Raw genomic sequence first — 20,603 nt, 5'->3', positions numbered from 1 at the left:
ATGGGAGTATGGAGAGTCTCAGGTAACAGCTCCAGCAAAACGAAGGCATCCTCCAGGAAGAAGGACTCTAGCTGGAGCATGGTCAAGAACTCTAGCCCCCAAGCTGCTCCCACAAGGCAAATCTGACCCTTTCCCTTGACCCAATTTTCTTAGCATTTGAAAATACTTTGTATGATAAGATAAAATAGAGAAATATAAAGGTCAATATCAGGATGTCTTCCACTTTGAAAACTGACTACATAATAATTGAGTCTTTCTTTCCTGGGACAGGGAGGAGGGCATACTAGAAGCTGTCACAGTGTTCTTTCTTTTCCTCCCTAATTACAATATCTATGCAGTGAAGCACAACTCATTTCAAAAAAGTGACTGGGATTTTTACCATGATTCCCGTTTCAGAATGTCACAGGTCCTAAAATACTTCTGTTTAAATGAACAAATTTAATCATGCAAGAAAGAAGCCCTAATGTTTAACAAACTGGGGGTTTCATAAACACAGAACACATTTTATGCACAAGATGCTTTGCTAGATACTATGCATCAAGGATTAGCCAAACGCCATCCTTGCTCTCCAAGGAGTATGTGTTCAAGAAGCAATGTGATGAATGCACAGGTACTTAGAAAGGAGAACAGCTTGCTCTTCTATGAGTGTGACAGAAAGCAAAGCCAGAGAGGACTTCACACTTGGCCTTGAAGCTAGGATTTGACCTAGGGGTAAAGGAGAAAGGTACAGCGTGGCTTTCTGAAGATGCCTAGTGAACACATGCAAAGGCTAAGGAAGGTGTAGGCCAGTGAGTGGATGGGGGATAAAGGCATGGGGTGCATAGTAGGGATGCTGAGAAATATAAGAAAGAAAGAGGGGGTCAAACTATGCAGTACCAGAGAGGAAGAAGCAGAGGATAGAAAAGGAGGAGCATGGTCTCCACTGTTCTCCCAGTGCTCACAAAGTGCAGGCACACTTCAATGCTCTGTGTGCATAATTATCTTGTTCGGTTCTTACACTACACCATGAAGGTAGACAGATAAATTTCCTTTACACATGACACTCTGGGTTTAGTGATTTACCCAGGGTTACACAGCTGGAGCCAGACCATCTTACTCAAGAGGTTATGCTTTTAATCAGATTTCTGGGCAACACTTCAGAAAGATCTCTCTGGTGGCTGTGAGCATGAGAGATCACAGTGAGGAGAGAGCTAGGGCATAAAGAGTGATGGTAGGGGGAGGGGATCCACGAGATGGCCTGCATTAATGCAGTGGGAAAAGGGCTGGAAAAGAGAAAATTCACGGATAAAGGATACAGAACTCACCTTGGTGACAAGCGAATGAGGGGGTTAACTTGAAGAAGAGGAAGAAAGCAAAATCCTTCCTGTCTGAGCTACAGAATTTCCAAGGAGAAACAGGAATGGGAAAGACAATGAATTCAGTCCGAATTATATTAGTTTGAGATGCCTGCAGGGTATTCATGCAAATATGTTCTGGAAATGGAGATGAATATGTAATTTGGGAATGAGGGCAAGGCAAAAACACTATATTTGAGCCATCTCAAAATACAATGAAAAGGTTCTGTATGAGGGAACCATGGTGAAGAATGGTTCCTTTGTGGGGAAGGGAGGAGGAAAATGTCAAAGGAGACTAAGAGAGAACAACCTGAAAGTAGCGGAGAGCCGCAGGGATGTATCCCAGGAGTTAAGGAAGGAAGAGATCAGTTCCAGCCGGTGGGAGAGGTCACAGGTATCAAATGCACTGAAAGCCTTTAAGTAACTGAACTTGACCCTTCTAGAACTACTTCTAAAGCAGCAGAACTGGATACCAGACTGCTGAGGTTTCAGGAAGGAAGAACGGGAAAGGTGCTTGGAGCTGGTATAAATGACTTTCTAAAGTTAGCTAAGGAGAAAAAGAGAGCTTTTCCTGAAGGTGTACAATGATCAAGAAAGGGTTTTTGGATTTGTTTGTTGTTTTAACCTGAATATTACTATACATTAAAGAGAAGGCACTTTCCAAAGGAATTGAACATGGAAGATGAGGGGCAGGGATAATTGTTGCAAATGCGATTAGAGTTTCCAGAGACAGCAACAGATTCCATCAATAGTTTCTTGAGTATCTAATATGCGCAAAGCACTGAGCTAGCCCTGGGTCTCCAAAAATAAGGAGCCCCCTCCCCAGAGCTCAATGTCTAGGATGGGGCTCAGACCATTCGCGTGGTGCCTGTGATGACCTGATACAGGGAGGGGATCCTGGGAGGAATGCTATAGGGCTCCCTTGAGACTTGATGGCTGAGCTGAGTTCACAAGGGTGTCTAGTGTTCGTCTGGCTGTCAAGGGGTATCCAGGAAAAGGAAGCAACATGTGTGAAAATGCACAGGGGAGAAACCGAGTCATGGAATCACAAGAGGCAATTACATCAGAGTCAGGCAAGGGAGCAGGGGAATGGGAAGAGATGAGGCTTTAAAGGCAGCATTTGGCCACATCATAAGGAGCCTTGAAAACTCTGCTAAGGGGCTTAAATGTGGTCCTAAGGCAATAAGGAGACATGGAAATGTATTAACGTTGGGAGCAGTGTAATCAGATATGCGTTAAAGGGAGATTACTCAGACTACAGGAAGAAGGAAACAGGAGATAGGATGAGGGTCAACAGGAGACCGGGATGGTGGGGATGAAGGAGAGAGACAAGTCAGAGAATCAGGTCGGAGGCAGACTCAGCCTACAATCTGGGGGACCTCTGAGACTTGGAATAAGTAGACTTCTCTGAGGTAAAAGGAAAGGAGATAGAGATGAATGAAGAAAAGTCCTACCTGCTTGTAGTAATCCACATAGGTGATCTCGGTGCCATCCCGCTTCTGAAAGGTGTGTGTGGGCTTCACTGACCAGTCAATGTCATCAATGGAGTAGGTTCTGTTATTGTATCTGGCAAATATAAAAAGTCTTTACAATTTTTTAATCATCTAACATAAGCAGCTACTTCACCACACTTTTAATTCAACACATAAGATAGACTCCAGAATATCAGAAATTATGAAAACAATATAACAAGAATATTCACTTTTTAAAAAATACTCAGCTCTTTTCTGAAAAGGGCATTCCTTAATAATTTCATATACAGGAAAACTTCTGTCTACATTCCAACAAAACCTGTGGGGAAGTCCTTAGACCACAGTCTATTTTTCTCACTGATAGATACACTAATTTCAGGCAAATCATTCTGAAATGTTCAGAGGCTGAAGCATTGCTCAAAACTTTCCCATTATCTTCTCAGATAATGGTGTTTCTGACTTCCCAGGTAGTTTTTCTGATAAAAAAGCACCAAAAGAATGCCAGTCAACCCACAATACTGGTGTCTTGCTTAACCTTCCCGCTAGGGCTGGCTCTTGGCAAAACTACAAAACAGGTTAGCTAAGATTACTCTAAGCTCCTTCTCCCCTTCAGCACTGTGTAGCCTGGACTGTCGTCTCAGGATGACCCAGCCTAGGGGCAGAAGCTACCACAGCAGGTTTCTCTAGAGCTCTTGATTCTTTGCAAGATGACTTTGAAATGTGATAAGCTAATCCATCAAGATCATGACAGGAGGATAAGAGGGTAGCCTTCTCATACCAAGTAGTGTGGAATCCAGCCAGTCCCAGACCTCTGCTATATATCCCAGAAAACAAGTTTAAGTGGAAATTCTAAGCCAGAATAGAAGGCTAACAAGTCCCCTAAAAGTAGTATTCTTGCAGCCGTAAAAAGGAACAGGATCATGTCGTTTGCAGGGACACAGGTGGAGCTGGAAGCCATTATCCTCAGCAAACTAAGGCAGGAACAGAAAACCAAACACTGTATGTTCTCACTTATAAGTAGGAGCTGAACAATGAGAACACATGGACACGAGCAGGGGAACAACACACACTGGGGCCTCTCGGGGGATGGGGTGAGGGGGAGGGAGAGCATTCTGAAAAATAGCTAATGCATGCTGGGTTGAACACCTAGGTGATGAGTGGATAGGTGCAGCAAACCACCATGGCACACTTTTACCTGTGTAACAAACCTGCATATCCTGCACATATATCCCAACACTTAAAATAAAAAAATTTTAAACAGTATTCTTGGACTAGCAGCAGTATATGGTGAGCTTTTTAGTACTCAGGAAGTCATCTAAATTTTCCGTGTTTAACTCGGTTCAATGTGCAATGAAGGCAAATTTTATATACATAAACCTAGAGGTTGCAAAGAAGTAAAATGTGGTCTCAACTTAAAAAGACTCCTGAATCAAATAAAGAAGGTGAGACATGGAACTAAACTTCTGTCCTTTAAAATGAAATAAAATGGCCATAACAAGGTAGCCATAAGCAAAGTGCTATGGGAGGAGCCCAGGGGAAGAAACTGAGTAATTCCAACTGAGTAGGCAAATGGGGATGTCAGAAAAGCTGGGATATTAGAATTGGGCTTTGTGAAAACTGAAGTTTAAAAGGCAGAATTTGGGGTAGGGAATCCAGGCAACTGAAGTGAAATGAATTGAACTGAACTGAAGCAGAAAAGTGTAGAATGTTGGGGTTTAGAATAGAGTGGCATTGGGGGAAAGGAGGGTACAGCAAGTGAGAATTTGGAACTACGTCAGCTTGTGGACCGTCCAGAATGCCACACAAGGACGTGTGAACTCTAGACAACAAAACCACCAGGTCTTCTAAACAGATGAGTAAACGGATTAGATCTGTGACATCGGGCCAATACTCCAACACTATTTCTATTCCCAAATACTATCAATGATTGATTTCTGAAGAAAAGTTTTAGACACAGGCTTGTACCTTGTAAGGACAATGAGCCCTATTAGCTGCTTCTCACACGTCTGGGTGAAACAGGTCAAGCCAGTTCTTCGACAGAGAGCAGTCATGAATTCCAGAACCGTCTCATTCCGGAGGACCTTGTAACTCACATCAGCGCTAAACAGGAGCTTGCTTTCAAAATATGATACAGAAATGGCAAACCCAGGCCAAAGAGATAATCTTTAAAAACAAAACAGAAAAAAAGAAATATTGTCAATGTTATACTGGAAACACAATAAAGATTTTTAAATGGTGATTTTCTGTTCTGATTCTCGAGATCTTAACAAGATAATTATTTTCTTTAGTTTGATTTCTTCCAGTTGTTGACTGAAATCTTTCTTTCAGCTGCAGTGTCTTTAAGCATACATTTAGAGTAAAATACCTTACTGTAAAGCAGTTTCTCAGCCTTGGCACCACTGACATTTGGAACTGGGTAATTCTTTGTTAGGGGCCGTCCTGTGTACTGTAGGATGTTTAGCAGCATCTCCCTGGCCTCTATCCAGCAGATGCCAGTAGCAGCCTCCCAGCTGTGACAACCAAAAACGTCTCCAGACAATACAAAATGTTCCCTGAAGAGGGGGGAAATGCCCCTGCCTGAGAACCATAACTGTAGGAATAAGATGTTTATGGAGTGATCTGTCCCTGCAGGAAAACATCTAGGTTCAGAAAAGCACCCCAATTCAAAGGAGAGGGTAGTGGATAGATTTAATAATGAGATTAAGAAATACAGAAGTGGTATCACAAACAGATATACAAGAGATACCAGAACACAGCCTACAGTTTCTTTCCATATAAACTTAAAAATCTTGAATAAGAAGTTACAGAAATGACATGAAATAATAGACTAATATTGTAAAAAAATAATTCCAGGTTATATTTTGTGGACTATAAGTAGTCACTGTGATACTAAGCCAGCCTCCAGGACAGGCATACGTGCTGAGTACCTAGGGCAGTTTAGTACAATCTGCACCTATGAGATTTTCTAATCCAGGTGGACAGATTAGTGACAGGGACGAACTGGATGCTTCATAGAGAGCACACTGACACTCTGAATGAACATATGGAAACTGTCATGTTTCCTCCACCAGGCAGAAGGCCAGACACCCCACTCCCATTTTCTATCTTTTATACACTTCTCCCTTTATGTATCTACGTTTGGACTACCAGTTGCCTCTCTGTCTACAGTTTGACCACAGTATTTTTGAGAGCTAAGTAACAACCAGTTGAAGACATAGCTGACCACTTTCCCTGAAGCCTCGAATTCCCAGTTTAGGGTAGAAATTCTGCAAGTGTTCCTAAGGATTCTATCCTTCACCAGAGTTGTTTGGTTGGCGTCTCTTTCTGACCCGTGCTGCCCTGACGATTTCATGTCAACCACCTGGCTGTGCTAACATCCTTTCAACAACAAAATGAAGCGCCAACTATGTGTTATAGCACAATACAGCTCATCCTGCTTTCATTATTACTTATTACACACAGAAAATTCAGTTTCTGAATTCCTTCTAGAATTTATGATAATTATCCATCACACTCATATAAGAAAACAAAGCTGCTAGCTTCACGTTCACATGCACCACTTTATTTAAAAAAACTTGAAAATTTAAAAAAATCATTACATTTCATATCACAGAGTCTCTCACAGGAGGCATAATAGTATAATATTGTATCATAAATTATGTTGCTCACATTATAACAATTTTGGAGTAACAGAAAATATAAATAAACCTACTTGTGCTGGGGAATTTCCACTGGCTCTGAAGGATTATAGAAGTTCCGTCCAATTTGGTACATGGACAACTTTTTGAGGATCCTGCAAGTATATTGTTTTGAATTTTTGGTAAATATCAGTCAGTAACAGCGTAATTCTAAGTTCATACCCTTGCTGAACATAATGTTAAAAATATATAGGAAATACAGACCTCCCATTCTCACAGCACTGCAAGGTTTAGACACTAAATATACATATGAATGTTTATAAAGAACTGTCACTTCTTCATATTTGAGAATACTACAACTGAAGTTATTTTTATCTGTCTGGGTTTAGCTGCAAGGACAAATATGTGGCCAATTAGCCATTTCGGCTGCAGTAGTAACATTTTGGGTAGCTTAGATGGGGTGAGATAAGCCATGCCTTCAAGCCTTTTTGACCTCTTCTCTATTTGGGGATGAGGACCTTATTTCTTTTTTTTTTTTTTTTTGAAATGGAGTTTCACTGTTGTTGTCCAGGCTAGAGTGCAATGGTGCGATCTCAGTTCACTGCAACCTCCGCCTCCAGGTTAAGCAATTCTCCTGCCTCAGCCTCCCAAGTAGCTGGGATTACAGGCAAGCGCCACCACACCCGGTTAATTTTGTATTTTTAGTAGAGACGAGGTTTCTACGTGTTGGTCAGGCTGGTCTCGAACTCCTGACCTCAGGTGATCTACCCGCCTCGACCTCCCAAAGTGCTGCAATTACAGGTGTGAGTCACCACGCCTGGCCAAGGATCTTATTTCTAATGAGGCTGCTCAGGCTCCCCAGGTGCTGCCAAATGACCATGGCTGTGTCTTCAGCAAGTAATCCTGGTCACCTTAGGAATCTGACCTACATGGGGGTTTCAAGTCAGGAAACAAGGGTTCCAATTGTGATTCTGGCTGCCAAATGTCACTGAGCCTGAGCCTCCTTCTCTTAAAAATAAGGATTTTAATAGTACTTGCCTCAGGGTGCTCTAGTGAGGGTAAAGTAAGATAAAAGACAAGTGAAAGAACTTTCTCACTGAAAAGCATCTTCCAAATGTCAGTATGCAAGACTGGCTTCTGAAGAGCTGATATGCAGTAAGCTGAGGCTCAAATATGACCAAAAGGTGCTGGACAAGACATCTGACTAGAATTAGAAATCAGGACATGTGGGTGGGGGAAGTTCCTTGATGTGCCCTTACGACTCAGGAAATCCCCAGACTTCCCCATCTTCATTCCTTCCAGAGGCCACCGTTGAACAAAGGACTTGCCTGTAAGGTTTCTAACAGATCATCTTAATGATCCACAGTAGCAACATGTAAAACAGTGGTTCTCTAGCTTCAGTGTATCCTAAATATGTGAATTTTCAGGCCTGTCTGTGAACTTCTGTTTACTAACTAGATTCAGTGAGGGTCCAGGGAATATGCGTTTTATGGAGCTCCACTCCACCCCTAAGAAGATGTAGGAGTATGTGATCCTTAGACCAGTCTTCAGAACACTGAAAAGCTGAGTTACAACCATGTAGATGTGCGGGAAAGAAGTGGGCTGAGGGTGGAGCCAGGGCAGAAAGCAGACAGTGATCTTCTTTCCTAAATCAATCAGCTAGGAGAAGAACAAATTCTTCAGTTTATTAAGTCAAACTTACTAAGTTTGCTAAATGAACTTTGAAGTCTGGGAAGAGACACAGAAAAAGAAGAAAAGGAAAAAGGTACCCTCTCTGCTACCAGTGAGATAGCAATAATCCCCATATCATTTGTCTCAACTTAGGATAACACTGGATATTAACAGTTTGTGCCACTGAGTGGTTGTAACGGGCTGCGTTGCACATTATTGCTCATGTACGAGAAAGTAGGTGAGAAATTGCCCTAACGGTGGCATCGCTGCTGGCACACTGCCTACAAAATGGTCGATTATTTTAATACCCAGGCTTTATGCTGAAAGGTATCATTAGCCCAAATTAAATTCACGTTTCCAGTGTCTTACTTTCTGAAGATGATATTGAAGACCTGGATGCACACGGGAGAACTTGATGGCAGCTCCCTCTTCAGGGTGATAGTCATCTTTATAGTCTCGCCTCTTTGAGTTTCACTTGACAATTCTGTGACCTGGGAAGAAGAGGTACTTAATATGCACCCTAGAAATTAGCCCCAAGTGTGCAGAATGCAGATATGATAAAGCCATCACAATATAATATGCATTAACAAAAACAAAACCGCAGGTGTTAGTATATGAGTAATAATCTAATCATCACATTATGTTCAGAGGGCTTTTTTTCTCTGTATCTTGCCAGTCCTTAAAAAACAACACATCCCTCTACTCCCTAACTTCTTAAGGGAGAATTAAAGCCAGACTCATGGTTCAAAGTTTGGTCCGAAGAGAGTTCCAGAGCAGTGGTTCCTGGTCTTTCTAGGGAGCGGGAGGGAGATGGGTCACAAATTACTTTGAGAGTCTGATAAAAGTTACAGGTATTTCCCAATAAAATTTTACACACACACACACACACACACACACACACACACATATATATACACACACACACCAAAACAGTGTACATAATTGTACCCATTTTCAGGGTATTCACTGATACTCAGAAGCCCACTAGTGGACTGTCCTGCCCATCCCAAGTTCATGGATTCCAGAGGACAGCCTCCCAAAGTCTGCTTATAATGCAGAAGAGCAGAGAATAAGAAAGAAGGAAAGAAAGGAGAGACGATAAATGAGATGGAAAGTAAACATGGGGAGAGAGGAATAAGTAGTGGAAATCAGAACAGATCAGAAATCTGATTTTATGAATTGCTGAAAGGTCTAGAGAAATCCTAGAGTCCTTAGAGCCTGGAACAATGTTCTAGCAATATAGTGAATGCATGAATATGATTCTATTACAGCTCCCACTAAATTTAAAGCTTCTTGAACCAGAAAGGACTCAGAATAGGTTCTTGAAATAAAGGAATATATAAATCAATCAATAAATATCAATCAATGATCCTGGATTTCTTTAAGGGATAAGGAATTAGATAAAGTCAGCTAATCAGCAAGCATTTATGTATTCTGCCTCTACTTTCTACAGCTACAGTATGGATTTAACCACTTTTAGGTTGCATCAAGAATATAGGGCAGGAACCAGTCATTGCATGGAAACAAAGAGAAACTGATCTTTTCACAGGGATGTAAGATTTCATCGAGATAATTTCTTGCTTCAGATAAAACTGTACAGAAATCAGAGATGGACAGCTATAGAAAGAGCTCATCAACATTGAGAAAAATCTGGCAGACAGAAGGGATGCCCAGCTCTCAAACTGCTGCAGGGGCTTTGGGACAAAGTATTAAGACAATAAAGGATGTCGGGATGAGTGGCTGAGGGGAGGTGGCAGCAGATGGTCTCAGGAACTGCATTTTCAACAACCACCTAAGATCAAACTCTTCAGCCCCCCTTGCACCTCTCCCACCAAACACCCACTCCTCCTTCACTTCCTACATCTCTTATTGGACCTCAGACCCTCCAGTCCCCAGGCTGCTAACCTCAGAGTAAACTTTCACTTCTCCTCAATTCACGATCTAATCAGTTGGCAAGTCTTACTGTACACCAGGAATGTCTCTGATCTATCTCAGCTGTTCCAATACCATTATTTACTACAGTGCTTAAGAGCACATGATATGGAATTGGATAGACTCTGGTCCTCTGCCTCTTATAGCTGGTGTGATGTGGAACAGCTTTCCCCATCTCTAAAGTGGTACTGAGTCTAATTAAAGTCACAGGGTTGTGACGATTAAATGAGATAATGCATTGATTTTATTTCCATCCATTGCACAGGCACTCGGGAATTCAAATAGCAGCACTTTGTATCTCTGTTCAGGCCCTTTTGACACCCTGCCCACACTATTTCAGTGGCACTTTATTAATCTTCCCACCTCCTTCTGTAAACCATTCAATAGGATGTGATCAGATTAACTGTAATTTAACACAGCTGCCATGGAAACACTCTCTCAAAGTCTTCATGATCCATGGAAGAGTCTCTGTTCCTTGGCAGGACATTTAAAGTTCTCTCTAGCTTTGAAATCACAACCTCCACACCTTCCTGGCTAAACCTGAATGAGAAAGAGTTTCTAAAATATGGCCCTCACTTCCTATCATTGCCTCTTCTGCCTAGGAATCTCATATCTCCCATTGTCCACCTCACTGATCAAAATCCTAAACAAGGAATCATCACTCTCATTGAAGTGTCCTGCTAGAAATAAGCTTATCTTTCATCAAGCTCTCTATGATAATCTTGGGTAAGATATTTAGCCTTACTAGGCCCCAAGGGTGAAATGAGATCATGCTATAAAGAGCCTGGCAGGCCGGGCGTGGTGGCTCACACCTGTAATCCCAGCACTTTGGGAGGCTGAGGCGGGTGGATCACCTGAGGTCAGGAGTTTGACACCAGCCTGGTCAACGTGAAGCAACCCTGTCTCTACTAAAAATACAAAAATTAGCCGGGCGTGGTGGCAGGTGCCTATAATCCCAGCTACTTAGGAGGCTGAGACAGGAGAATTGCTTGAACCCAGGGAGGTGGTGGTTGTAGTGAGCCAAGATCATGCCACTGCACTCCAGTCTGGGTGACAAGAGCAAAACTCCACCTCAAAAAATAAAAAAATAAAAAAATAAAAAGAGCCTGGCAGAGTAATCTGGAAGGTGTAATTGGTAGCAGCAGTGGTGGTAGCAGCTACTTGTGGGACACAAAGATCTGCTCGAGAGAGATGTTGGGGATAATCTGGAGAACAAAGAAGGACAGTACTTAACACCTAGTAAGTGCTCAATAAATGTTAGCATAATAAAAGTACTAATTATTATCACATTTATTTCATTCTACCTTACATAGTATTTATTTGTAAAGAATTTTGATTCTAAATTGAAATTTTGGAGAACAAGTACTCTGTTTTATTTATCTTTGTTTGCTCTATGGTCGCAACACCCTGCCAGGTTCAGAGTAGGCTCTTTATAAGTATATGAGAGTGGCAAATAGATGTGAACACGAATAGCAATACCAGTCTGGCTGCAGATGTACAAATGGGGCCTGGACAGTGAAAGGTTAGGAGGTAGCTGAACAGGACTTCTGGAACTCCTAGGAGTGCAATGAGTCAACTAGTGGCCGAGATATTTCAACTTAAATAAGCATCCTAGGACATGTGTAGGGGATAGATGGGGATGCAGAATTAAGCCTCAGTCAATACCAAGATCAGAATAAAAAGGTGAAAGCAGCAGTATCTCCAGTAGGACACTTTCTTTTGCATTGTAACTGGGTGACAGGTCATATGTTTATAAGGAATAAGACAACACTATTCTGTTTAAACCTAGTATCCCCTATACCCGGGAAATGAAATAAACAGGCCTGATTTATCACACCATGTTTTTACGGTCTATTTTCTCACTTGCCTCCTTATTAGGCTCCGTCCCCAGCAACAGAAAGGTGTTTGACACATACTACATGCTCATTTTGAATGAGAAATGAATAGTAGTAACATATTCTTAGCATTTGTAGAGTATAAGTTCTCCATTCTGTTTAGGTACAATGGAAGTAAGCTGAACACTTCAAGAGTAGTATTTAATAATTTCAACATATCTAAATTTCTAAACTAGTGCTAGAAATGTATCTACAAGAACAAGATCATTTTTAATGATAACAACAGACTTGAAATATATCATTTAAGTATGAGAAGCCATATTAGCATGCTATCAACATCTGGTCATAGGACAAAGAACTGAAGGATCGATAAATTATGGTGAATAAAAATGTTTCTTAATTTACAGATCTAGATTTTCTAAGCCATTAAATTTAACCATATGGTATAATTTTAACGTTCCATATCCAATGCAACAATCATTCAAGCAGCTCCTATAAATCTCAGGGTCTCATAAAAGGCAAAAGGCCCAAGAGTGCTTAGAAACACATTTCTTGAGAAAATTCAAAGAGATTTACGTAGAGCCTAAAAATTTAAATCTAAACTATTGGTACTGAACTCTGCAAACAGTTGAACTAAGGGAGTAAGATTTCTAAGGGATAGAAGCATAAAATGTTAATCCAATGCTCTGTTTTAATTTTTCATAGAGAAATTGGTTCTTTTTTCCTTGTAGTAATTGTAACATTGTTTTAGAACAAAACATATGATGAAAACATACATACTATATTTTAGGACTGGAGATGTTAAATGTGTAAAAAAATGAATAAAGGAATATGAAATACACAATAGCTATTTCCAATGGTTGCATTAAAAAAAACTTTAAAAATTGACATAACTCATATTTCATATGATAGAGCAAGTCGTTAAATAAATGGCAATTCTAGAATCAAAAATTGATGTAAAGTTATTTGGACATACAGGCACAAGGGTGCAGGAGCAAAAAAAGGTAGAAATAATTTAAAGTTCTGAAGCCATAGGCCAAACGGTGTTTCTTAGTCTTGCCTACTTTGGGAATTTTTTTTAAGATGCCTATTTCAAGGACACTTACAGCTCTTATTTTTTAAATACCAGACCAGCTTCGTAATTAAGAAATCAATTACTAGTGAAGTCTTAATTAGGAAGTCTTTTTTTAAGCTCTCAGGCAGGGGAACACGAAAGAGGAAAGGAGTGAATCACTCATTCCAATTGTCATGAAAATCAACTAATCTCTTAAATATATAAGTATATATAAGGGGACTTCAAAAAGTTCATGGAAATATGTGTTATGAAAAAAACTATGTATGGATTTCAAAAATTTTGCAGCAAAATAAACTCATACTAACTTGTACTAAATTTCTGCACCAAAATAAACTCATACTAACAGGATCCAGTGTGAGGCACTAAAAATAAGATCAATTTGAAAAGAGCCCCTATCAGACCAATATGAGTTCTGCTAAGATTGAAGGAAGAACAGATATCAAATTTTTGGTGATATTTGGGTAGAAAAATGGCAAAATCATTGATGTGTATTGAAAAGTTTATGGGAACAATGCCACAAAGAAATCAGCAGTTTACAAATGGATAACTCATCTTAAGAAGGGATGAGACAATGTTGAAAATGAAGCCTGCTGCAGACCACCTACACAAATTTGCAAGGAGAAAAAATTCATCTTGTTCATGCTGTAACTGAGAAGACCAAAGATTAACAGCAGAAACAATAGCCAACACCACAGACATCTCAATTTGTTTAGCTTATACAATTCTGACTAAAAAATTAAAGTTGAGCAAACTTTCCATTCTATGGTTGCCAAATTCATTGCATTCAGATCAGTTGCAGATAAAAGCAGAGCTGTCAATAAAAATTTTATATAAATGGTATCAAGATCCTGAAGAATTTCTTAAAAAAATTGTAAGAGGAGATGAAACCTGGCTTTATCAGTACGATCCTGAAGACAAAGCACAATCAGAGCAATCGCTACTGAGAGGTGGAAGTGGTCCAGTCAAAGCAAAAGCCAGCTCATCAAGAGCAAAGGTCATGGCAATAGTTTCTTGAGATGCTCAAGACATTCTGCTTGTTGACTTTCTGGAGGGCCAGAGAATGGTAACATCCACTTATTATGAAAGTGTTTTGAGAAATTTTGCCAAAGCCTGAGCAGAAAAATGACCAGGAAAGCTTCCCTGGAGAGTACGACAACAATGCTTCTGCTCATTCTTCTCAACAAACAAGGGCAAGTTTGCAAAAGTTTCAATGGGAAATCACTGGGCATCCACTTTACTGCTGATTTGGCTCCTTCTGACTTTTTGTTTTATAATCTTAAAAAATCTGTAAAGGGCACCTATTTTTCTTCAGTTAATAAGGTAAAAAATACACTGCACTGACATGGTTAAATTCCCAGGACGCTTAGTTATTTAGGGATGGACTAAATGGCTGATACCATTGCTTACAAAAGTATCTTGACCTTAGTAAAACTCTTGGTAAGAAATAAAGGTAGTTTTTAAAAGTTTTACCTTTCAATTCTATTTTTCCACAAACCTTTTGGAATCTCCTTGCATATGTGTATATATATATGTGTGTGTATGTGTGTATATATACACATATAATAAACACACATCCACATATACAGTGGAAAAACTAATCATACTATACCTTTTCTTCTAGCTTTTGTGACAGAAAGAGGATGGCACCGTCAAATGCTTTTGCTTTGTTGGAAAGTTCACTATGACTATAAAGTAAAGCAATTCTCAGCCTTCTAGATGCTAAATCTGGAACGTATGTCACATGGTACTGGTATAGCTGCCAGTCTTGAGGAAAATCTAAGTTAAAGAGGTTTGTAACCAGTTTCACAGGTATTCCACTGGAACCTGAAGACAACAAACAAAAAATAATTTTTTAATCAGGAAATCACATCATGTTAATATTAATCACTTCATTTAAAAATGTATTTGCATATGCATAGTAGTTGCTGTAAAGCAAGGATTTTTGCACAGTGACACAGGATAAACCCTAAAACTTGCAGCCTAATAACACCTTTGGGAGCTAAAATGGGATCATGCATGAAGCAGGCTTCATAAGAACATAAGAGCTGACACTGGCATTCCTGTCCTTGTGAGACGAGAAGCATCTGAACTCAGCCATTCCAGGACGCCTTTCAGAGCTTGCCTTCCCGCTCTCATTTTCTGCAATTCAAATCAGCTCAAGTAATTTTTTCAGATGCTGCTCTGAAATCATACGGCTCTCGTATTATAAAGAAACAGTCTGGTTCTTACTATGAATATACAACCCCCAACCTCTGGGAAATCCAGATAATCAGAAGTTAATCATATTTCTGAAAATTCTGAAAAAGTTCTATCAGTGCTTAGACCAAATCATCTCAGAGAAGACCCTCAGAGATTAAGGGGAAGGCTGGGGAGAGAGGAAGGAACTGTCATTTTTCCGACGTGAAAACAGACAGGGCTTCTGGACTTCTGTTTTCTGCAGACACATGGAGGCCATGTGTGCTTCTGGGACTTCCAGCCCCTTACAGACATTTTCATTCACATCTTAAAAGTCTATAGGACAAAATCAGAGATGGCCACGACATAGTCAGTTAGCTCAGGATGGTGTAAGTTCCCCCCAGAGCAGAATCCAGGAGGGCACGAAGAAGGTTCTTCTCACTTCCCCTTACAGAGAATCATCCAGTTTTGGTCTTACAGAAAAGAACGATATAGGGGCTGGGCATGCTGGCTCACACCTGGAATCCCAGCACTTTGGGAGGCTGAGGCGGGTGGATAGCTGGAGGCCACGAGTTCGAGACCAGCCTGGCCGACCTGGCAAGACCCTGTCTCTACAAAAAATACAAAAATTAACTGAGCATGGCGGCCCACACCTGTAAGTCCAGCTACTCGGGAGGCGGAGGCACAAGAATGGCTTGAACCTGGAAGGCAGAGGCTGCAGTGAACCAAGATCTCACCATTACACTCCAGCCTGGGCAACAGAGTGAGATGCTCTCAAAAAAGAAAGAAAAGAAAAGAATGATATAGAATAAGTGCTATTTTGCTTTTCTCATGGAGGAAAGCAACCCAGAGACCCCAAAGTGGTGAGGAATACAAGGTATCAGCTGTGCTTCAGTATTTCCTCAGCTTCGACCTGGGGTATATATCTGGCAGGAGCAAGAAACCTCTGTGCTATTTTAGCTAAATAACAGATCTCTTTTGTTCTCCCAGATCCTGAGGAAATGGCAAAGCAACATATTTTAGCTGCTCATATAAAGAGTCGTCAACCTAGACTGTCAGAGCCGGAAAGACCCTTCAAGATCATCTACACATGATAGTTTTCAAACGGCAGCTGGGTCCCATTAGCGCTGCAGTTATGAAATCAGGTGAGGTGAATCGCATGTTTAATGAAAAGACCGGAATAAAACAGAATGGAAGAGATGCACTGTTTCATGAAACTTTTGCTTCAATTGTGTGGAGACAGTGTGTGTATGCTGGATAATAATGTATTTCTTATTTTGGTTTGGTTTAAAAAGTTTGGAAAACACTGATCCGCATCAGTGATTTTTAACTTTTGAGAGGGGGCCACAAAGCCTTTTGAGAATCTAATGAAAACAACAGACCTACTTCCCAGAAAAGACATATACTGACAATTTGCATGCAATTTTATGGTTGAGCCTGGAATCTGGGTAAAGAATCCCCCAAATAGATTGTCTTTCTTTTTACAGCTGAAGTCCAGAAAGGTTATTACTTCCCATGTTGGGAAAGAAAAGAAACATCTTTTTAACTCCCACCCCAGCATATGAAGAAAATCTTTTCCAAAAGTGAGATGTCATTTTGGGGAAGATATTATTTCTATTAATAAAAGAGAAAATTAAGGCTAGAAAAACTAAAGCGTCTAACAGCGCCTTGGACATAGAAGATGTTCAGTAAATATCTGTTAAGCAAACATACAAACTTATTTATTTTAGACCTAGAATTTGGAATTCCTTAAGCAAGATTTGGTAACATTAAACAAGTAAGTAACATAACACTGGGTACCTGTTTTACAATCTCTCACATGTGCCAATTTTTCTCTGGTACAAATACTCAAATCCATAAAGTCCTGTTTGTTTTTCACACCTCTTTCCATGGAGGTACTTCCAGCATCACCAGAAGATATCCCATATTTATCTAAAACATGAAGAGAATGTGGTAACAGCTCATATTTCATTCTAGTGCTACTGTTTACAACTACTATGTCAAAAATGCATTGCAATCCAAACTTGTGGTTTTGGATACGGCTTGCCCGTACTGCTGAAACCATTCATGACTATACAGAAGTCTTCAGCCTAAAAATGGAAAATTGTGAAGAAAACACAGAATGTTTTGTTAAAAATAACAGATCTCAGCCAGATGTGGTGACTCATGCCTGTAGTCCCGGCACTTTAGGAGGTCATGGCGGGTGGATCGCTTGAGCTCTGGAGTTAGAGACCAGCCTGGGCAACGTGTTGAAACCCTCTCTCTACCAAAAACACAAAAAATCAGCTGGGCGTGGTGACATGTGCCTGGGCTGAGGTGGGAGGATCACTTAACCCAACTCCAGAAGGTGGGGGTAGCAGTGAGCCATGGTCACGCCCGCACTCCAGCCTGGGCGACAGGGCAAGACCCTGTCTCACAAAAACAAAAACAGATCTTGACTTAGTTTTTGCTCTTGTAATATTGTAGACTTTCTCTTCTTGGCTAAGGAGAAAACCCTCCCTCCCCATTCCCTTCTCCATACCTATTTATGGAGGGCAGCTCTCCTGCCCTTAGCTCTTGTGTAACTCCCTGAAGGGTTCCCGACTAACTTCTGTCCTCAGCAACTTCTGCCCAGAAAGAAGCTGAATCTCTGACATTTCCCAATGAAAAGAAGAGAAACTGCCTGGAACATTGCCATCAGTTTTTATTCTAGGTCATTCCCCATAAGAATAAAAGCCAGTGTTTCACCTCAGGGCATATCACTTACTCATAGCTTCTAGAAAATATGAAATTAAAATCTGTTTCCAAATGAGTATTTTCTGTTTAAATTAGTATGGGAGATGCTGACTTTCTGGCATGTTGAAAATAACTTTATAAAAATACAAAATGTTACCGCAAAGTAATATGAATTTCTAGAACTCTACATGACCACTGCCTTTGACGTAGTCACTGTGTGAAACCACCCTACATGAGACTACCACCGGCTCAAATGCTGTCCAGCCCCTGCTCAGTGGAGTCTAAGTTTCCCAGGAAAATCACAAAATGTATTTAATCCTTAATTCTATTACCCTCACTAAATTGTCCATATAAGCCACTGCTCTTGGTTTCAAAAGATGTTAGGTGGTTTCTGAAGATTCAAGCTACTATAGTATGGCAGTTACCAGGAGCTGGAGGGAGCAGGGAATGGGAGTTATTATTTAATGAGTACAGAGTTTCAGTTTTGCAAGGTGAAAAAAGATCTAAAGTTGGATGGTGGTGATGATTGCACGACAATATAAATGAAGTTCATCTCCCAAGACTGCACATTTAAAAGTAATTAAAATGGTAAATTTTATGTTATATATATTTTAAAATAAAGAAAGAAAACTCCAATTTTCCCTCCAAGGATGAAGGATTTTCATCATTCACCGTTCATAACAATGTGTGGCGGATGTGAAAAAACATTCACAAGGATGGAATAATGTTTGAAAATAGTGGAAGGCACTGGGCCTGTCAGAGCAGGGCTGTTGTGCTCACAGGCTGCACCTTCATTTGTGTGTTTGGATCACAGGGGTACATACACAGGACTGGAAAATTCCCAGCGAGGAACAGCAGAGTCAGACATGAGATGAGTGGGGGGACTAGACCCTCAGAGCCTGGGAGAACCTAATGCTTAGAGCTTCCATATTTATTAGAAATCAGTCACTTGGGAAAATAAAAAACATTGTGGTCAGAACAAGAGAGATGGCTAACTGGTTTTTTTTTTTTCCTTTTCTTTTCTTTTCTTTTTTTTGAGATGGAATTGGAATTTCGCTCTTGTTGCCCAAGCTGGAGTGCAACAGTGCGATCTCGGCTCACTGCAACCTCCACCTCCCAGGTTCAAGTGATTCTCCTCCCTCAACCTCCTGAGCAGCTGGGATTACAGGTGTGTGCCACCACACCCAGCAAATTTTTTGTATTTTTAGTAGAAAAGTAGAAACGGGGTTTCACCTTGTTAGCCAGGCTGGTCTTGAACTCCTGACCTCAGGTGATCCGCCCGCCTTGGCCTTGGCCTCTCAAAGTGCTGGGATTACAGGCCTGAGCCACCACGCCCGGCCTGACTAACTGGTTTTATTCAGGGTCATGGGCCTTAAGCCCCAGTGCCTCAGAATGTGACCATATTTGGAGACAGGGTCTTTAAACAGGTGATTACGTTAAAGTGAGGTCATTATGGTGGTTCCTAATCCAGTATGACTGACGTCATAAGAAGAGGAATTAGGACATAGAAATGCAAAGGAAAGATCATGTGAACACAAGGGGAAGTCGGCTATGTATAAACCAAGAAGAGGGTCCTCAGAAGAAACCAGCCCTGTCCCACCTGATCTCAGACTTTAAGCATCCAGATTTGTGAGCAAATAAATTTCTGCTAATTAAGCCACCTAGTTGGTACTACTTTGTCAGGGCAGCCCTAGCAGACTAACACATGGGGCATGCCAACTCCCAGTGTGTGATTGTGGTGACTTTGCGTTGCATGTTGACAAGTATCCTGAGACCAAATCTGGCTTTGCAGTGAGGAGAGCTACCATTGAATGGTGATGTTTACCACAGGAGGGGAAGAAAGAGAGCAGTGGCTACATGCATACCAGGTTTCTACCATCCTTCCAAGCAACGGCATTGGCATTTATACACCATTCAGATTTTTTTTTGCCTTTTTAAAAATTCATATACATTTAAGGCATAAGAGCATAGTTTTGTTACATGGATATATTGCATAGTGTGAAGTCTGGGCTTTTAGTGTAACCATCATCTGAATAATGTACGTTGCAGCCATTAAGTGATTTCTCACTCCCCTCCCACCCTCCCAACCTTCCAAGCCTCCAATGTCTATTATTCCACACTCTATGTCCATGTGTACACATTATTAAGCTTCCACTGATAAGTAACAACATGCAGTATTTGACTTTCTGTTTCTGAGTTATTTCAGTTAAGATAATGGCCGCCGCCCAGGGGCAGTGGCTCATACCTGTAATCCCAGCACTTTGGGAAGCCGAAGTGTGCAGATTGCCTGAGGTAGGGAGTTCAAGGCCAGCCTGACCAACATGGAGAAACCCCGTCTTTACTAAAAATACAAAATTAGCCAGGCGTGGTGGCATATGCCTGTAATCCCAGCTACTCAGGAGGCTGAGGCAGGGGAATCACTTGAATCCAGGAGGTGGGGGGTGCAGTGAGCCGAGATTGCGCCATTGCACTCCAGCCTGGGCAACAAGAGCGAAACTCCAATTCAAAAAAAAAAAAAGAGATAATGGCCTCCAATTCCATCCATGTTGCTGCAAGACATGCTTTCATTCTTTTTATGGCTGAGTAGTATTCTCTTATATATGTAAACCACATTTTCTTTATCTAATGCTTAAGTTGATTTTGTATCTTTGCTATTATGAATAGTGCTGCAATAAACATACAAGTGCAGATAAATTTTGAATATAATGATTTATTTTCCTTTGGGTAGAAATCCAGCAGTGGGGTTGCTGGATCAA

The 20,603-nt window shown here is 40.8% G+C and overlaps 1 protein-coding gene across 2 annotated transcripts in view; it reads right to left on the bottom strand.

The window, feature by feature from the left end:
• Positions 1–20,603, bottom strand: part of PIWIL4 (piwi like RNA-mediated gene silencing 4) — a 48,910-nt gene that overhangs the window by 26,545 nt on the left and 1,762 nt on the right. For both annotated transcript variants that reach the window (XM_077960432.1, NM_001195514.1), the window contains 6 exon segments: positions 16,933–17,064; positions 14,567–14,781; positions 8,485–8,606; positions 6,519–6,599; positions 4,772–4,969; positions 2,789–2,900 (listed from right to left, as the gene is read on the bottom strand). In XM_077960432.1, the coding sequence (XP_077816558.1) occupies positions 2,789–2,900; positions 4,772–4,969; positions 6,519–6,599; positions 8,485–8,606; positions 14,567–14,781; positions 16,933–17,064 (860 nt within the window).

The sequence above is a fragment of the Macaca mulatta genome, chromosome 14 (genome assembly GCF_049350105.2).
Source record: "Macaca mulatta isolate MMU2019108-1 chromosome 14, T2T-MMU8v2.0, whole genome shotgun sequence".
Taxonomy (NCBI): Eukaryota; Metazoa; Chordata; class Mammalia; order Primates; family Cercopithecidae; genus Macaca; species Macaca mulatta.
This window is presented reverse-complemented; position numbering and strand designations above follow the sequence as displayed.